At 46.5% G+C, this 20,665-nt stretch overlaps 1 protein-coding gene across 3 annotated transcripts; it reads right to left on the reverse strand.

The window, feature by feature from the left end:
- Nucleotides 1-350: 350 nt before the first annotated feature.
- TMEM134 (transmembrane protein 134) lies at nt 351-19,910 on the reverse strand. Of its 3 annotated transcripts, none has more exons than XM_078873718.1 (8): nt 19,668-19,910; nt 16,573-16,814; nt 13,179-13,243; nt 12,561-12,600; nt 7,394-7,470; nt 6,906-6,950; nt 4,932-4,985; nt 351-4,485 (listed from the first exon to the last, which is right to left on the reverse strand). In XM_078873718.1, exons 2-8 carry the CDS (start codon nt 16,756-16,758, stop codon nt 4,293-4,295), a joined length of 660 nt encoding a protein of 219 aa, XP_078729844.1. In that variant the 5' UTR covers nt 16,759-16,814; nt 19,668-19,910; the 3' UTR covers nt 351-4,292. The 3 variants fall into 3 exon arrangements, with proteins under 3 accessions (XP_078729844.1, XP_078729846.1, XP_078729845.1); XM_078873720.1 differs by having other exon boundaries at nt 12,520-12,600; XM_078873719.1 differs by lacking the exon at nt 351-4,485 and having other exon boundaries at nt 4,724-4,985; nt 12,520-12,600.
- Between the last annotated feature and the right edge of the window lie 755 nt (nt 19,911-20,665).

Raw genomic sequence — 20,665 nt, forward strand, 5'->3', positions numbered from 1 at the left:
ATGTGCCTCTCTCGCGTGATGGGACCGCCTCCACAAACAGGACTAACTTCACTCTTGTCATGTGAATAGCGCGCCAGGCAGATTCGTATAACCATTAAGCTTAGGAAAAAAATGGAACGTGCGTGACTGCCTTTATTAACTTGATTTGCCTTTATAAAGATAATGGGAAAAAACGATCTGGAAACAGTTAGAGATCAAAATTGTAATTCGGTAAAAAAAGAAAATGTACGCGCACGAACCTAATTTTAATTCTAAACTATAAATCTTGCTCCCAACTATACAATGTGACTCGTTTTAAATACGTTTTTCTTCAATGGGAAGCACAGTACAAAAACGAACGCGAACATCTATTAAAAAAAACCGAAAAGGTAGTTTATTGATGCGCTTAGCAACTCTGTTACAACTGAAGTATTCTAGTAACATCAACACGAATCCCCTTCATACATCGCTGTGAAATCAAAACAAAGTCGCAGTTTATTATTATTCACATACGCACACCGCGCATTTGCAGTTACTCTGGGCAAATATCCGAGAGCGGTGACATGGGTTTGACATTATTACCGCAACACGCCAAACACAAGGCACTTTGTGAGCTTTCTGATAAAACGACGGGGGGGAGGGGGGGACCACTGCCTTCTGATACAGACACTGCAAGTCTGATCGCCTGTGGAATTAGCCGAAGCAATGTTACGCTGTATGGGCCATTACGCAATTGCCTATTCCGTAAATGTGCCACTTCCCTGCCGTTTGATTGAAACGAAATGCCGCAAAACACAATGCTCAGCACCACTCTTTCTCAACTCGTGACTAAAGCCGTTATGGATTCAGGTGTTTGGGATTTTTACCATAATTGTTTTTCTTTCTCCCCACTCGCAAAAATCACTGTGGCAGAAAACGAGCAGAGGCACACTCAATGCGTTGTTAAATGAAGTGCACACAAACTATAGACAGGGTGCTTCAAAAAAATGTTAACACTTCCGAGAATTTGCAATAATACCACAGGAAATGTGCCTTCGCGCTCTGGAGACCACCTGGAGAAGATTCCAGGCCATGTGTTGACAACGATGGAGACTGACTTTTTGAAGCTATTAACATAGATTTGTTATCGTGTTACAGTGTAGTATTCGTTATTTTTCCAATAAAACGATAATCCCATATAAGTGTTAACATTTCTTGAAGCACCCTGTATTTTTTTTTACAAACGGCGCAATTGTTTTGTAGCCCAGTGCCACGTCTTCCAAAGGCGTCTGGAGAACATTGATCGCACCTTTAGCATCCTGTGACTTTCCCAAAACCAGTACAGTGGTCCCCTGCGGTTTACGATGACATCGATGAACGTTATTTCGACGAACGATCCGCCATCCCATGGGGTCCCATTGATTCTATTAGCGATACATTTTCGATGAACGATACGTTTACGACATCACGTGGACCCGCCAATTTCGGCCAATTGGCAGCGCTCCTCGGCAGAACTCAGCCAATCAGCGACGCACTTTTGGGCGTCTTGAGAGCCTAAGGTAATTATTTTATGCTCCATTTATTCGTTAATCCATGTTTCTATTAGAGTTAACGCCTTAATGTTCGTCTAACGTGTATTTATTAAAATTGCGTGTTTAAATATTATAAACTACCTTTTTGGTTCTTTCGGTAAAGTCACGTAGAAGGGAAATAATAAAATAATAAAAATAAAACACTAAAATATTTTTATTTTATTATTTCCCTTCTACGTGACTTCACCGAAAGAACCAAGAAGATAGTCACGAAAGCTTTAAATCGATATTATAAACTATGTTCATAGGATGAATAGGTTTAACTTCGGATCGTCTTGGAACAAATTAAGCCTTTAACATGTACTTCCTATATTCGATGAACGATAGTTTTCGTGGAACCAATTAATATCGTTAACCAGAGGACCACTGTACTGCGGAAGGTATCGTCTTACTGCGAGTCAACGGGGAGAATTGGGTTCTCGCATTCAACATGTCCTCTCGTGCAGTTTAAAACGACAACAGTGGCTTCATCGTAACGCACTGAAATGCAGGATTCCCTCGTTATTCGCGAGAGCAGACTTTGCGGAATAATTCGCTTAATTAAAAACGTAAATAAGCTCTCTCTCTCTCACGTAACTTTATCTCTTCTCACTTTCTTTGTGCAGCCATGGAGAGCTGCAGATGCGATTCGCGGATATCAAGTTTGTGAATAACGAGGGAATACTGGTACCAAGTTTGGAATGTTCATAAAATAAAATGGGTGTTCCACCCCGCTACTAATTATAGTTCCTGTGGCCACCACGGCAGCCGCAACCACCACGCTCCCGACTGTTCATGTCTACCAGGCGTAACAGTTGCGTTTGATAGACGTTCATCACAATCACCGCGTTCGCCCACAAAATTGGCACGAGGGGCGCGTTCGTGCCACACCTGATTTGCCAGACGTGTACGGCCATGCTGGGGCGTGGTGGTGGTGGCGGCACGATAACTGGTGCCGTCACTGAAAAAGTACAATTACTTGAGCAAACAGCAGTAGGTTTCTCGAGTTCACTCACTAAAGTCGCCCTGGACACCGACGCAAACGATAAAGTATCGTGCACAAAAAAACTACTTCAAACTACGTGTTGAATTGTTTGTCCTCCAGTAAAACTAAACTCGCGGACATGTCTCGAACAAAACATTTTTTGCGATAAAGAATACAAATCAATTAGTGAAGCCTTGGGACACCGTAACCCATGACGTTTAGAGCAGGGTTCCTAAACTGGGGTTCCTTCAGTCAGATGTGGCCATCAAAGGGCTCTCAAGAGTTTCCCCGTTGAGCAATAGTCCTCGTGAAAATGTCGACTCGCGAAATAAGATGTAAGATGAGAAGAGTAATCAAGGTGGTGCAATCCACGAGTGGTTATACGTACAGGCATCGAGACGTCACAACCCCTTGTAATATCATAACTTACGTCACGTAGCCAGAAGATAAATAATAACAAACACGCACAACGGACATCGAACAAAAAATCCGAGACACCATCGTCGCAACTGCCATTAAGAAAAACAATTGAACTTGGACGGAGAAATGTGAGTATAGCTTGCAGGACACAACTGGCATCAGCATGCCTTCAGTCAACAGTTGACTGAGAATGGCTGACGGTAATGCAGTCTCTAAGGCACATGGCACCCACGTTGCACCAGCCTCGTGGTTAGTTAGTTCGAGTCCGTTTCGCTTCGGCTTTTGAGTGGGATCCGTTAACCATGCAACCGCGTTCCCCCGTTTCCTACGTCGTGTATACACAATGAAATGATTACGGCCGTGCTCACAGATGCAGTGTGCACAAATGTGAAGAGCGTACGACCAATGTCAGCTGTCACTTGAACTATCTTTGGAAGGAAAAAATAACTGACCCTCTTCAGGAGGTGAAATTGCTCTCAGATTGCTGATGCTTTTGAAGGGGACTTCAGGGGGCGGCAAACCAAAACATTTCGTATTGTCTCGTGCAAGTACACCTCGGGCAGTTGAGCTAAGACGCGTCGTTAGCCATCATAACGTCTCCTTTTTCACGATCCATAGTCGCTCCATTTTAAATACATACATAGCACGCACAGGTACAGGCCTGCATCGATTGCAAGTAAAAAGACTCAAATTGAAGCCGGGCGCTTCCTTCGGCGATTTACGGTAATGCTTCACGCAGAGCGGGCGAGAAAAAACCAAAGCATGCATTTTAACGCAACTTCTGCTACAGCACGGACACATTCTGCGTCACCGGCTATCGCTAAACGCAAGACGTGCCATTAACCCAAATCGTTCGACAGATGGCCCAATGCGAGCGCTAATAAAAACCTAATTCACTTCGCGATCCAAAGCAACGACGCCGATCGTTCCGATACGGCGAACGTTGTTCACAGCCGATAATGTAAACGTAACTATTGTGTTTTCACGAGTAGCTCGGGTCCCACGACCAGTTTATTATACGGAGTGTTAAGCGGAGAAGGGTCGTAGTGCGGATAACATTGAGCGAATGCGTAATGGCTGATTTGATTTTCCGCGTTGTTTTTCTTCACCGTATTTTCCCCCCCGGGATATGCGTTGTTTTAAGAGGCGGCACCTGCAGCCGCCCAGTTTTGCGTGTCAATCATAATTCGTTCTAAAGACAAAATTGTTCACATTTTATTCCGAGAAATATTTAAAAGCTACAAAAAAACCTCTATTACAGACAGAGAGACCTCTACAACAACAACAAAAAATGCATTTTCCATATTTCGTCAACGGAGAACAGTCGTGAAGCTCCCATTGGAGCTTTTCTCCGCGAATTATGAATATAGTCGATACATAATTTCAACACATGGCTCGCTGCCATTGAGCGTACAGTATTTGGCATCGGATGGCTGATTAGCGTTATTATTTTTAAATAAGTCTGCAGTCACTTTTCGAAATAGGGTAGGTTGAAGAATCGGAAACCCTTCTTCCCCTTGACGGCGCAGACGATGAAGATTACGTGATAGACTGTGGTGTTGGAACGGGTGGTGGGTGGGGGGGGAGAGATAAAAAAAATCACATCCACAAGACACTTCACTGCAAACATCGGGAATGCTCTTCTTGGTTCTTTCGATAAAGTCAAGTAGAAGGGAAATAATAAAATAATAAAAATAAAACATAATAAAATTCTCACGACGTTTCGGCCACAACACAAGCAGCCGTCCTCAGGTGAAGAAACAGAGCTGTCGGAAAGACAGCGCTCCAATGATTTTTACTATTTTATTATTTCCCTTCTACGTGACTTTACCGAAAGAACCAAGAAGATGAATCCCTGCAGTCACGAAAGCTTTAAATCGAAACATCGCGAATGCTGTTGCCGTTTACGTAAAACAACCCTCGCCCTAAACCGACGCGCAAACACCACGGGGGCAGCGCGATGTGCAGCGAACGCAGCTGGAAACGTCGCCACTCACCTCCCGGAATAAACAGCAGGAATCCAGGCACGAAAAAGATCGCGCTCGACACCACTGCAAAGCACAAAACCAGAGGTTAACAAACGTCAACGTACACGCACGAACCCAATACTTTCAACGCACTGGCGATGCTGCAAACGCGCCGCTGCTTGGCATCGTGCACACTTGCCCTCAAACAGGGCACGGTGGCTCTCAGGAGAGAGACACACACACACACGTGCCGAGGGTGTGAAAGGGGGGCAAGAGGGGTGTCCGTTCCATTGCTGCGGGAGCCCAGCGATTTTTTTTTTCGCAACGCAAGCACCGGCGCTACCCATTCATCAGACGGCCCAGAAAGCGGACAGCAGTTTTTCACCGGGGCTCTTTTTTACGAGACAATAAGGGCTCGCGCATTAGACTGGATATGCTCGGTTGACTGCAGCTTGAACGTCGCTAAGCAAGAGTGAAATCCACCCCTATTTCTGGCAACACTTAAAACCGCCGAGGCGGGCATTAAAACGTGCGCGCCGCAGCGACGTAATCTCGGAGGTAAAGTGCTGCCGCTGCCGCCGCAGCCACTGCAAGGAATTTCACGCTCGAGCCGGCAGTAATCCCCAGCTGTGCCTCGCTCCGAGTGTCTGGCACGAACCCCTTGGCGTAAACCACGGCCGCAGACCGTGACGCGCGGAGTCCGTCACCGACAAAACGAAGAGGAGGAACGGGCGTGAAAAACTAAACCATGTTTTTGTATTTTACCAGGCAAGGCCCACCGAGCTGTACAGATCTTTTCCGGAAGCGACCTGGCCATAAATGAAAGCTCAACGAAGTGGCCTATTACGTGGAAATTTACAGCAGCCAAATACTCTGGAAGCATGTTTCTAAATGTGGAAAGACGGAGGACCCGAATAAAAATCCACGCGACCACGGGGAAAACATGAAAACTCCAAATATATAGGTGTCAGGGTAGGGATCGAACCCATGACCCCTCCTGTATACCAGGCGAGGTAGTTGACGTCTCGCCACCATGGCGCCACAACAACACTTGGCAAAGTGAGGTGTTGCCCCAGAAGAGAACACAGTAGGAGTGGTGGGAAACCTATGACGTTGCAACCCACGGGTCATATACAACTCGCGGTCACATGATCCCCGCCACTTTCCTATGTACCTTCTCCGATCCACTTGTACATGTGTGTTGAACTTCTTTCGCACCATACATACGTACATACGGTTGAAATTTGAATGAATAAATGATGCCACGACAGAGGCAGCGGTCCCCCACTTTTTTTAGTTTTTACGAGCCGGCTGTTTTGTTCCCAGCTTCAGATGTAATTAAAATGCGCGTCTCGAGGATGGAGCCCAACGACAGCCTCCGTTGCAAGAGAGAACAAAACCACACACCGCGTGCCTCCGTCAATGAGAGACACATTCCCACGCGGGGTCTGACAAACCCACGAGGGGGGTGACTACTGCAAGAGCGGCGTTCTGGAGAAATGTCACTCGAGGCTGAAAGCGATCCGTAGCCTCCGCCGCCGCCGCTGGTTCACTGGCAGCCGACATTCTTTGCGTGCGAGGTTATGTTGCTTTGGAGGACGAGAGCGTTGTGTTGTTTTAGCACGAAACAATTAGGCAATGCTTAAAGCGGTATTCATTATTGCAAAGCCTGCAGGGGGCCCACTGGTGGGCCCTTGCGGCCTTCAGTGTGGGCCCCTTGACGTGCGGCCCCCCTGATAATACACCCCCATCGTCGTGCAGTCAAACAAGAATGGCGGAAGCTCACACTGGTGTCTCATCGGCGAAAGTGTGCCCCCTCTGAAAATGCGTGAAGAACACTGGCTTAAAGAGGACAGCTCATCCCCTACTTCTCCAACCAGCGTGCCGAAATATGGTCAAGCCCCACCCCCCCCTCCCCCCGATGCGGTGGCATGGGGAAGCCTTCGTCCAGCAGTGGATTGACAACAAAGGCACATCAAATGTTATTGATATGAATAAGAGTACCTGCATTGGGGTTCACCTCCAAGGCTATTCCTGTGATGATCAAGGCTGTAAGGATCAAAGGAGCAACTTCAATAGAGTAAACTTGCAACGGTTGACAGTCAGAAACACACTTAAACATGCACAAAGACAAATAGCCCCCAAATAGCCTTTAACACGCTGTTGGGAAAAGTGCTATTAGCGTGCACCTATGAAGGGTAGCATAGCGTTCGAAAGGGTGTAGCGAACACCACCCCCGGCCAACTTTATGTCACACCAGGTAATCATTTAAGGCTTAACTTTTCAATCAGAATCAGAATATTTATTGAAACTGAAGGAATCCGATGAGCTACGAAGCTACTTTTCACAGATGTTCAGTAGACTGAGCCATCGCCGTGACGTGTCACCGGACGGCAAAGCCAGTCGCAACTCCCGCGGCGAGGCGTGCGGTTACTCCTGACACCCTCCCCCCCCCCTTCGCGTTAGGGAAGTCACCGGGTAGCGTGACTCACCGATGCCCACGATGAGGAAGACGAAGGAGGCGATAACCACCTTGCGATTCTTCAGGATGAGCGGATGCCTCGTCCAACTGTGAGAGTGACAACAGAGGACGTCAGTGCAAGTGCGCAGGCCAGCCGGCTCGCAAAGAGCAGCGCCGTAGCTCAAGACGGCCTCGATCGGGAGAAAACCCAACGTTGATTTTCTCGCCAGCAAGTTGCCTCAATATTTAGTCTTGTCCTGTGCACGCACGTGGCCACCCTATACCCGCAACACCAAGATGTTTAAGTTTCAGGGCTGGAATAAGTCGAATTAAGTGATAGAGCAAGTGTTCCGTACTTCTAGGCAGTCATTGGTGAACAGGGTGAGACCATCAACTTGAGCAATCGTAATCAGCCAAGCAAATCTGGTCTCCGTTCCCCATTATCACCGCCGCCTCAAACTCATCTTCCTCCTCGAGACTCCCCCCCCCCCCGCCTACTCATAGCTTCCCCCGGCAGGTTTCTAACACGCCAAATTGACCACGTTCTAATAATTACCAGCAGATTGCTCAATCGGGGCTACACGTAGCAATCGTCGCCCCCCTACTTGCTGACTAATACTCCAGGTCGCTCTTGCAAACGAGACTTCATCCTGGCCTCTCTCGAGTTCTCACCTGGCTAAACAGAGAATCAATGGCAAACAGATGGTTCACAACAGCCTGCAGTTTTAACTGCTTCACTCCGCACCATGTCTCTTGCCAAAATGATTGATTAAATTTGTTGACGCGGATAACAAACATTCGGCCTTAAGTCGTTTGACCAGAAATTATCCAGAGAACCTTGGTTAACGAAAGGAAGTTACAGCAGCGTGCAAATCATAACATTGCAGACGTTGAGGAGCAAACACATTGCATGAAATTAACGTTCAAGTCATGCACCATTCGAGTAACAGTGGTAGCGGGCGACACAGAAATATAACACCAGCTCGCGCAGAGCTCGCTAAGCACAGTGCAAGAGAAGGGAAATCTTAAATTAGGGAATGGAAGGAGGGGTTTAAACAGAAACCACGAAGTGAGGGGTCGCAACTCGAGATGACTTTACACCGTACATGGATCTCACTCTGGAGGCACAAAGGAAACTAAGCGGGGTTAAATGAGAATCAGAATTGTTATTTATCCTGGAAAAATCCGATGAGCTATGACACTCTTTTTCGCAGATGCCCAGTAGGGGTGGGTCAGAGAGTTACAACAACAAACAATGCAAGAAACAATTGGGGCACAAAGTATAGGAAAGGTAAGCAAATCACTAAAAATAAATACGTAAAATAGATAAAGTAGAAAAGATGAAATTTGATAAGTACACCAATTCCCAAGCTTGGGAAAGGCAGAAAACTTCAAAAACAGTCTCAGACCACACCAGGACAACACACTCTCCTTCAATAAAATTGTACATTAAAATTTTACTATCGATACACGGGAAAGGAGGGGGGGGTAAGAATGAAAGTTGAGCCCGGACAGTGCTCGGACGGGCGACCGACCGTGCACAACAGGTCGCTAGAGGCTTCTGCCACGGCACTACGTGGTGGGCGGAAGAGAGCAGCGCAGCACAACCCATTGTTGTACTGCACCTCTACGCTGCCACGTCTACAACAACCCTGCCTTTCGCCAGCCCGGCAACTCTGACCAGCGTGGGTGAAGCATGTTCAATCGAGCCTCACGATTGGCGCAACGTTGGGCGGGGGAAGACCTCACACAGCGCTTGGGATAGGCACGCTACGTAAGTAGGCGCGCACGTTATAGATTAAAAACTCAACGCATTTTGTCAATGCTATAGATCAGGGGTCCCCAACCCCCGGGCGGCGGACCGCTACCGGTCCGTGGCCTGTTAGGAACCGGGCCGCACAGCAGCAGGTGAGAGCGGTGAGACCACGCGTGGCCCGCCCCCATTGTTTTATTATTCACCACTTCCGTCCGCGCCTCTTTCCCGCACTGCGCACTTGTCTCAGTCACAGTTTTGGTGAGCCCACAAGCTGCTAACCCCTAGTAGCCAAAATGAGTAATAAACAAACGTCGCTGGAGAGCTTCTTTAAAAAGGAGGAAAGACCCAATGATGACCCCCCCCCTCCCACAGGTCCGTGAAAAAATTGTCTTCCACGAAACCGGTCCCTGGTGCCAAAAAGGTTGGGGACCGCTGCTATAGATTATCTCATCTTAGCAGCGCGGCCCCTCGCCAGGTTTAGTTAGGTTAAATTCCCTGGCGTTGACACGCTTTGTGCCGCCGTAGATTTATTCCTATGGCAGATGGCTGTGATTGGCCCAGGGGGTGAATCTAGCATCGAGGGCATGGAGCCAGTATCGTCCAAGTGCCAGGTTCAAATCTGGGTTGTTGTCCAGCGGTAATTAAGAGCAGCTACTCAAGTGTGTAGCGGCGAGATTATGGGCTTAGCCTGTTCACCAATGACTGCACAAAAGCAACATAATAAACTGTTAACTTTTTTTTTACCAGGTAAGGCCCACTGAGCTATGTAGCTCTTTATCAGAAATTACCCGGCAACAAATGATAGCGCAACTTAGTGGCTTAACGCAAAAACTCGACCAAGGTTTATAACTTCACCTGCATTACTCGGCGACACGACCAGTGACGTGGCCTCTCGCGGCCGCGCTTTCGTCACTTAATGTAGAGGTTCACGGTTCGAGTCCAGCTGTCGCCCCCATCAACATAACCATCATAGCGCTACGCGCGGTCTGCTGCACAGCAGACATTAAAGATCCCCTGATGCCACTCGCAGGAGTAGGGCCATCGAGCAGCCAATTTAGCCAAAAATTACGCCGCAAAAAATGACTCAATTAGGATTGTACACAACAGAAATCATCGCCCCTATTGATAGCAGACAAATTTTTCAGGTCACTCTTGCGAATGAGATTTATCCTGGTCTCCCGAGTTCTCTCTCTGGGTTAAACAAGAATAAACTTGAAACTTACACCACCTTAGACCATTGGCATAGGAGAACTGGCGTGGTAGACATGCTTACATACAACTCGCAGCCACAGATTGCTTTAAATTATATATTTTTAAACTGCAATAGAATTGTTTCTTTTTATGTTTAACTAGCTGTACTACCCGGCTTCGCCCGGGACTTGGATCCACCACGCCCGGCCGCATTTGTCTCCCCAGTGGCGATGTTCACACACCACACCAGTTACTCGTTTGAGGCTGAGTCGACCTAGGGGAGGCCCAGGAGCGGTTGAAATAATCGTCACCGGTGGTGGCCGTGAGCGGGAATCGAACTCGGGTCGCCGGGTTCGTAGCGCAGCGTAGCGCTAACCGCTACACTACAATGCGTGACGCTTCCACATGCGCGGGTCACGTGACAGATGTGACGTCACAGCTCACTTGCCGTGCAAAAAATAAATGTATTATTGAGCTCCCCCCCCCCCCCCCAAAAAAAAGTATTTTTTTTATAATGTTTGCATGGTGCACAGTCTGGAAAGTACCCACATGGCAAATTTCCAGTTTGTTGCATGTCGGGAAGTACGCTAAACATTTTGAACAGACACATAATCACAACTTTGCCTTTTATATGTATGGAGATGATGCGATGGCGCTTTGGGTGGCAGTATTTTGTGCCAGAAAGGTGCCACGTGTTAACCAACAAACAAATTGACTTGACTCGAACCTTAACACTCTTCAAAAAAGAAATCAACTCAAGTTGCCTCCCTATCACGGCTTCCTTTAAGAACTAAAGCAGGGACACGAAATACATGTGTTTGTTCTCTCTTTATGTATCTCTGTGATATCTGTCTGCTTATATGTCTGGCGATCTCTCTCTCAAATTTAGCATTCTCAGGAAGAACGTAATCAACCAGGTAGGGTGTTGACTGTTATGTTATCCGACTCTCTGTTGTATTACATTACATTTCTAAGTATACTAGATTTGTGTTTCTATTTCATTCATACCTGATGACGATTGCTTGTGTTGCAATCGAAACGTCGTATGCTAGTATTTAATTTATTATTTTATCTTCACACGTGACTTTACCGAAAGAACCAAAGAGTAATTCCTGCAGTCACGAAAGCTCCAAATTATGTTCACACGAAATAAATGTTGACGAGCGAGTCTGCCCCCTGTCGCTCGAGCAGTGTATTGCACGGCTGGGTGACTGCGACTGTCCTCCACTGTGCTCCGATGGTCATCTTACCGGCAAGAGCAAATGACAGTGAAACCTGAGCAATGGAAACGTGACTCACAAGCCAATCGGATCACAGGCTTGCATCGTCGAGAGAGAATCGCCGCATCGTCCCAATCTGGCATCTTGTTGAAGTAATTTATTCTCAATTTTTTAAACTGCATAGCGATCCGTTGCAATTGGGAGGCCTCTTGGCCCAATCGTGTCAGTTTTCATTTCATTTCATTTTTTTTCATTTATTAGGTATAGCCCTGTGAGCCATTTGGCTCTTGAATCGGGTGCAACCGCAACAAACAAAAAAACAAAAACAAGAAAACATCTAAAAGTGACTATGCGCAAACAGAAAATCCAAGAAAAGACAGCAAAATATTGCATCGTGGTGGGGGTAGTTTGACCATACTTCACTATACTGGTAACTGTGGTTTGGTTAAGAGGTGGGGGAGGGGGCACTATGGCCGTCTCAGACATTAAGCGGCAACTCATGTTAGACATGCCTGGGAATCGAACTCGGGTCACTCGGTTCTTAGTGCAGTGCGCTAACTACTGCACTCATCAGCTCAACCTTCTTGCCAAGAATAAGACACCCATACTCTTAGGTTTTTCGGTAAAGTCACGTAGGGAAAAATAAATAATAAAATAAATAATACACTCATAGAAATAATAATAGAAATAAACTAATAAATCACGGCGTGATTTTTAACGTCGTGATTTATTATTTTATTTCTGGTATTATTTCTATTATTTGTATTATTTATTTTTACCTACGTGACCTTACCGAAAAAACCTAAGAGTATGAATCCTTGCAGTCACGAATGCTTCAAATCAAGAATAAGAAACCCCTCTTTAAATCTAAAAAGTCTTTAAAAAAATATTGCCAGCTTTGACGCTCAAAGCGATGGTTATTCGGAGAACTTTGTTAATACGAAGCTAATTATTAAACAGGAATAATAAAACAAGGGGAACGCCACGCACCTCAAGCAGGAGCGGTAGGAGAGCTGCGTCGTGTTGCTCACCGTACTGAACGACAGCTCCGAGCTTTGCCGCGAGGGCGGCCTGCGGGCAAACGACAAGGGGACGGACGCCTTTATCAACGTCGCGAGCAGCCCATTTCCCGTTCGCAATCCGCCCACGACGATCGGCGCCACAGGGCGGGCCTGGTTGCCGTACGAAACAAATTATTTTTTTATTTTACCAGGTAAGGCCCACTGAGATATACAGCTCTTTTTTCAGAAGCGACCTGGCCACAAATGATAGCTCAACTAAGTGACTTATCGTCACATGTATAGCAGCCAAATACTCACATCGATTCTAAATGTGGAGTAAAATCCACGCAACCATGGGGAGAACATGCACACTCCAAATAAACAGGCGTCAGGGTTGGAATCGAACCCACGACCTTCTCTATACCAGGCGAGTTAGTTAACATCTCGTCACTGTGGCACCCATAACCAGGGCAGCCTGGCAGATTTAAACCACGAATCAAAGCAACAAACGGCGTTGGCACTACCGCTGGGTCTTATCCCGGTCCTGTTATTATCATCCTCATAACGACAACAACTGCATCCATCACGATGCCATTAACAACCCTTTCAATGCCACAGGCCTCCTGCGTGAGGACGAAAGTCAATTACCGTATGCGGAGGTCACCGGGCATCGCTCCGTTAGTCCTCACCTCATCCTCATCATCTTCCAAGTTCTAAAGTGAAAACATTTCAGGACAGCACAAACGTAAGCGTCACGCGAGCACAAGATGAAAAACTTCTGGACACGGGCAGGCCACTGGTTCATCACCAGCATTAGAGGCCACATGAAAAATACAATTAAAATTTAGGAAATTTTTTTTCACGAAAATTAATTGTTAACAACGAGTCTGCGTGCAAAATGTCAGCTCGATTGGATCACGGGAAGTGGGTTAAAAAACGACCGAAAGATTTGCACGGTCGTAAGCGCGCAAGCAAGCAAGCAAGTGAACTTAATATAAAGGATTTAAAAATAGTTACAATTTTTAAAGGCAAATCCTGCATTTGGATGTTTGGGCAATTCCAGAAATGTAGTGTTTTTTTATAATAACGGTAGGACTCTTTTATGTTGACTCGAACAGGGGCTTTACCCAGTTCAAACAGAGAACACCGGGAGGCTGGACAGGCCATTTAACCGGTTTTGTCCTCGGGGAAGAAACTGGTTGTGGGCTTAAGGGACAGACCACGGATTAGGCAGACGATTTAAATGTCAAGCAATGGACCACACGATCATTATTATTTTATTGCGACAAAACGCGAGCACGGTACAGTACGCCGATCGATATTGGAGAACAGAAACTCTGCGAAAAGTCGAATTCGGCGCCACGAGACTGTACGTAGAGGGGGGGGGGAAGTTGGACTCGCTGCCCCAACACGTAGGGGGGGGTGGGGGTGTGTGAAGCTTTGAATGGGGGAGGTAAGGGGGAGGGGAAAGGTAACTAAAAGACTGAGGGAAGACCGAGGGCAGGACCACACATTTATTTATTTTTTAATGCCATGGTTTATTCGTTGCATGACGGTCAGACCGATATTTCTCAAGAGCTATAATTTGGCCAAATTAAGCTCAGAATCTAATTTAATAATGAGATGTTGTTGTTTGGTGCGCAGCCATTGGTGGCCGGGCTGAGACAACCAGCAGCTCACGTCACACGGTGGCGAGATGTTAACCTCCTCGCCTGGTATATAGGTCGTGGGTTTGACCCCGACCCTGACGCCTAAAAAATGTTCTCCCCATAGTCACGTGGAATTTTCTCCGGGTCCTCCGGTTTTCCCCTCCACATTTAGAAACGTGTGTTTAGAGTATTCGGCTGCTATGAAAAAAAAATGTCCACGTAATAAGCCACTTCGTTGAGCTATCATTTGTTGTGGCCAGGTCGCTTCTGAAAAAGACCTGTATAGCTCAGTGGGTCTTACCTGGTAAAATAAAATACGTAGAAATTGTAACCTGGTTTTAATCAGAGGCAGCCAAAACCTGGAGTCCAAACCAAGAATCTGAGAGCGGTGTCGGGGCTCAGTGCTCCGACCTCTTACTGCCGGGCCACTGCGATGCACACGCTGCGCTTGCGAGCCAGACGAGGGGTTATCGAGATAGATGCGTGTCGGTCGCATTGATAAATGTCAACCGGTGCTTCAGGACGCAGCCACGAGCGGGCGGGCGGGCGTTGCCCATAGCAGTCCGAGCAACGGCCGCCGCAAAGGCGAGGCTGTTCCGCTTGGACGAACGGGCAACCGGCCGTAAAACCAAAACGAGTGAGGGTTGTCCGTTGCACCGTTTGTGACAAAAGCCCTCTCCCGCTCCTACCACTCACTTAAGAATAAATATAAACTGGCCGCCAAATTATCATCTCAATCGCATGCCAATTACCCTCGCCTGCTCCGCCTCGCACATTTAGCACCTGTCCTGCACTCCCAGCCCAAATCGCTTAAGCCACTCATCCACTACTTGACCAATAAATATACCACCTCCCCCCCTTTTTGCCTAAAAGAGGGCTCGCCTCTAATTTAGTGCCAGCTCCTTCGATGGGGGAGGCCAAGGCATTGTTGCAACCACCTGCTCAGACGCAGCCACACTTACCTCACCTACATAGCACAACAATCACCATAATTACGACGCACTTTGCTTACCACTTCCTTCAATGTCACAGTGTATGACTCACTTGCTAGTCATCCAGCAACCCAGTATCCATCACGATCAGTTTCCTCCTTCCGTTTCTGTGTCACTAGCTCCATACCGATGTGTCGGACTAGTTCGTGGGCTGTGCCACCAACTCGGCGAGCCGAGTTTTATTCCTGGCCACGTCCAACATCGTTGCCGAATAATTGAGCTGGTTTTGGCCCACCTCGAAGTTGACTCGGCTTTAGAATTAATTTAAGATGTGGCGTGTAAACATCAGCAGCGGAGAGCCAAAGCAGCTGGGTGTGGTCCCAGCCATACGATCAACGAGTGCGCCACGCTGGCCTGAATAGGTTCTTGCTAACAGCATTGACCTCAACAATCTGTGTAGGAGGTGGATCTTTGTCTTAGTGACAAACTAACTCGTCCGGTGTCTATCTATCTCACAAACTCAGTGTCCAGCACTCCAGACAAGCTGAGCACTAGGCATAATCATAAAAAATATAAATTAGGATGGGCACTTACATTTTGTGTGCAACACTACGCAGAGCAAGTTTGCTGTTATTAAAAGACCGCACTTTTGTACTTTGGCTTTAAAGTAACATGGTGGTTAAAATGTAAGAATAAAGTTAATGCATACCCCGCCCCTAGATTAGCCGTCAAGATTGTACAGTATTTAACAAAATTACTCAGCCATTCATTCAACAGTCCACCTGCCAATACGAGCATCTGCCTGCCCGCCCACTTATTCACACCCACCCAAAGATGCACTCAGCCACCCACGCACCCACTTATTGACTCACTTCATTAACTCACTAACTTAGCATTTTAGATGTTCTACAGTATTGAGAGAACTACTCAGACCCAACCACCCACCCACTAACCAACCCTACACCCCCATTCATTGACCCATACATTTATCCACTCACTCAGTTATTTAGCATTCGATATTGTAGAGTATTTAGCAAGTTTACTCACTGACCCAACCACTCCCCGACTCACCAACCAATGCACACACTCACCCACCCACTCACCTAGCCACCCACTTATTCACCACTCATACACCCATTCATCCATCCACGCAGTCACTTACTCATCCACCGCCTCACATGTATCCAGCTCTCACCTACCCACTTACTTACTCACTCACCCCCCAAATCAACCCACTCACCCACCATCCACATTCACACACTCGCACATCCACTCAATCTCTCACCCACCCACTCGCCTATTCACTCACTCACCAACTCACCCACCACCCACACATTCACTCACTCACCCACCTATGTATTCACCCCCCCCCACCCGCACATCCCCCATCTCTCATTCACTCACTCACTCACTCAACTACCTACCTCACTCACTCACCCTGTCCCCCCTGTGCCCACGTACCCGGTACTTGTGGCCCGATTCCCTGGGCCCGACATCATCGGCCCCGGCCGCCTGCCCGCTGGTCCGGCTCAGGTTCACCTTCCTCTCGAACTTGAGGCTCCCGAACCTGGGCGTGGTAGACTCCTTCTCCTCCAGGCTGATCTCGAAGGCGTCATCGATGGTGAAGGAGCCCGGCTGCTCCGCCATCGGACAACCGTCTAGCCTCACCCCCTTGCACCCTGTGGTGACCGTGGTGGATGTTGCTGCGATGACAATAAAAATAAAACACAACGCAATGCGGATTCATATACAGCCGTAGCGCTTCCTGCTTAGAACGCTGTACGATTATAACAGGTCCCTGCGGGGTGGGCTGGTAGGAACGAATAACCAAAGAATATAAACATAATGTATTATTACACTTGTTTAGCCAGGAAAGCCTCACTGAGTGTAAAGGTTTTTGTAGTGTCCTGCCAAGTGTTTGCAGTAGGGGGCGATGTTGCTACACCTAATCGGACGATACGAAGGGAGAGTTTGAGGCCTAGTTCTAGGCTTTAGGCCTAGCTGTAGGCTTTAGGCCGCTGTGAGTTAATTTTTAATTTAAATGTTTTAATTATTAATGTAAAAGCTTTAAATGTAAATGTTTCTATTTAAAAACATCAGGGAATGTAAAATTGTTAAACATTAACTCCCTTTCACACATGCGGGGGTACGATACGAAGGGAGAGTTTGAGGCCTAGTTCTAGGCTTTAGGCCGCTGTGAGTTAATTTTTAATTTAAATGTTTTAATTAAAAGCTATCTCAGGGAATTATAAGAGAATGTTACACTTGTTTAGCCAGGAAAGCGTCACTGAGTATAAAGGTTTTTGTAGGGTCCTGCCAAGTGTTTGCAATAGGGGGCGATGTTGCTACACCTAATCGGACATCGGACGGACGGACGATATAATCTATTGTAGGCTGGTTCACTTCGTTCCTACCAGTATAATGCTCCGTTTACCAAGACCGCTTCCTGAGCGCTATTTTAGGAGGTATGCCTGCAGCGTGTAAATGGGACCACTTCTGATGATGCTGTATAAACACGTAGTGGGCATAATCAATTTTCTTTCAAAAGAGAGGCACTCAGTAATTGGCAGAAGAAAAGAACTAGAGACCCAGAGACCCCTAGACATACAAAGAGCCCCACAGGACCCACTTATAAACCAATAAATACCATACGGATTTGTGTAGCGTCTAAATGCGACCGTATCTCAAGATAATGTACATAATGTGGGCATAATTATAAAAAGAAGCACTCAGCCATTGGCCACAGAAAATATCCATGGATCCACAGAGACCCATATATTCACATAGTGACCTGCAGATTCACATAGCGAACCACGGATTCAAACAGCGCCGACACAGATTCACATAGCAACCTGTGCAATAGAAATACGGATTTTACGTCGCGTTTAAAAGCGACGGTATAATTTCGATTTAAAGCTTTCGTGACTGCAGGGATTCATCTTCTTGGTTCTTTCGGTACGTGACTTTACCGAAAGAACCAAGAAGAAGCGACGGTATCTCAAGACGCCGCACCAGATATACCGGGCATGTTTATTTAATATAGGGGCAGGCAGCCTGTCAGCAGAGAAGATGTAGGAGGTCTTTAGAGCATGGACTGTAATAATGGCAGGGAGCCGACAACACAAACGGCAGGGGAGGAAAAACAATTCCAGACTCTGGTGGGGGGGGGGGGTAGAAGAAAATGAGCAACCTCCCATTGAGCAATGGTTGATTGGGGGCTTCAATTAGCGTGTGATGAATGACGCAGCAAATTCCATTCTAGCGACGTGCCCTGCCTGCCCAAAAACGATAGGGTAGCTGTAGGGTATAGGGTAGCTGGTATGGTGTACTGTATTATGCTGTCCCGCGGTTATATTGGTACGTTGTATAGTACTGCAGTTGGATTCTATGATGTTATTGTAGTTTTTACTAGTGACTCAAACCCCGCCAGTACTAAGCTGCGTATTACACGCTAATCATATAAAAGCTATGTTATAAACAGTATATTATGAGGTTAGATATTGTTTATGATTTGTGTGACATGTTCGTCATGTTGTGCAGTATAAAACAATACAAATTTTCACGACGTTTCGACTGCAACACAAGCAACCATCATCAGGAGTGAAATCCACAGCAAGAAAATTAGAATTTTTTTTTCAAATTGATTGCTGTGGATTTCACACCTGATGATGATTGCTTGTGTTGCAGTCGAAACGTCGTGAGAATTTTTATTGTTGTATATTTTTATTGTTTTATTATTTCCCTTCTACGTGATGACTTTACCGAAAGAACCAAGAACATAGTGATACAGTAGTTATTGTATTTCTACCTAAGTGACTTTACCGAAATGACCACAGAGTTCAGTTTACACAGTAAGTTATGGCAGTGATAACAGCAGCATGACTCACCCCGGGGCTGGACTATGACAGCGTTAGTTATGTATTAGTTATGTGACGTATATAGATTTGTAACTATACAATTGCCTACTTTATCTATACTGTATTGTATAATAGTTGTAGCATTATACTTACACAGTAGTTATATTACAGCGATAACAGCAGCATCAACGTGAACTCACCCGGGTTGTAGAGTTAGCGTGTGTTTTGTTAAGTACAGAGAATGTAACTACACTGTGCCCTTATATTATCCATACTTCTGTGCTATTGAAATAATAGTTGTAGATTTATAGATAATTACGCAGTAGTTACATTACAGCGATAACAGCAGCATCAGCGTGAACTCACCCGGGTTGTAGAGTTCCCGTGTGTTTTTAGTGAAGTATAGATAATGTAACTACGCTGTACCCTACATTATCTATACTTCTATGGTATTGTGTAATAATTGTAGCATTATCGATAATTACACAGTAGTTAGATTACAGCAATAACAGCAGCAGCATCAGCGTGAACTCACCCGGGTTGTCGAGTTCCCGTGTGTTTTTAGTGACGTATAGATAATGTAACTACGCTGTACCCTACGTTATCTATACTTCTATGTTATTGTATAATAGTTGTATAATTAATAGTTACACGGTAGTTATATTAAAAGCGATAACAGCATCATCATCGTTAACTCACCCGTCGTGACTTGCTCGCTCCTCCGCCACAGGGCCGAGCCGAGCCGTCAATAACCTCCCTTACGACGACGGCAACCAACAACTACCGCGGCACGCAACAACCGCACAGCCTCAACAACAACACCACCAGCAACAACAACAGCCACCGTTGTTGTTGTTATAATTCGTGTAATTTGTGATTATTCGACTGCGATTCACAACGCCGCTTGTGTTGACATAGACTCTCGGCCACCCCCGTGTGACGTCACTCATCACGTGGGCCCAGGCACGAGACTGGGGGCGGGGCTAGTGGGGGCAGTGGGGGGCGGGGCGAGAGTAGTGGAGGGGGCGGGGCGAGAGCAGCGGGGGGAGGGGTGGAGAGAAGGGAAGGGGCCGGACCAGAGCAATCGATCGCGAGCTGCGCAATCGACCCCGACCAGAGCAATCGACCCCGAGTCGAGCAATTGATCCCAAGCAGAGCAAACGAAGCTGAGTCATCGACCCCGAGACGAGCAATCGACCCCGACCAGAGCAATCGATTCGGAGCTGTGCAATCGATTCGGAGCTGTGCAATCCACCACGACCAGAGCAATCGACCCACGAGTCGAGCAATCGACCCACAATTCATTGACCCCTGACAGTTGTTTCCCATTTGCATGCTAATTTCTGATTTTAAAAAAACCTGACTTTAAAAAATTGATAATAATGAAGTTTTAGATACATGTCCTTGGTTATTTCGGTAAAGTCACGTAGAAGGGAAATAATAAAATAATAAAAATAAAACAAATTCTCACGACGTTTTGATTACAAAGCGCTTCGATTCCGCGTGATAATTTTATTGTTTATTTTTAAATCTTTTATTATTTCCCTTCTACGCGACTCTACCGAAAGAACCAAGAATATGAATCCCTGGCAGTCACGAAAGCTTTACATCGAAAAGTTTTTTTATATAATTAAATTGGGGCGTCACAAGCCATCCGGACCACCCTCGTAGCGTGTGCCGTGTACATCCGGTTCATA

Source organism: Lampetra fluviatilis, chromosome 37 (genome assembly GCF_964198595.1).
Source record: "Lampetra fluviatilis chromosome 37, kcLamFluv1.1, whole genome shotgun sequence".
Lineage (NCBI taxonomy): Eukaryota > Metazoa > Chordata > Hyperoartia > Petromyzontiformes > Petromyzontidae > Lampetra > Lampetra fluviatilis.

Coding starts and splice junctions, on each gene's coding strand:
- TMEM134 (XM_078873718.1), bottom strand. CDS start 16,758: ATGGCGGAGCAGCCGGGCTCCTTCACCATCGATGACGCCTTCGAGATC. Junction 12,601..13,178: donor CCCGGTGACCTCCGCATACG/GTAATTGACTTT, acceptor GTTTGCCCGCAG/GCCGCCCTCGCGGCAAAGCT. Junction 7,471..12,560: donor CGGAGCTGTCGTTCAGTACG/GTGAGCAACACG, acceptor TCACTCTCACAG/TTGGACGAGGCATCCGCTCA.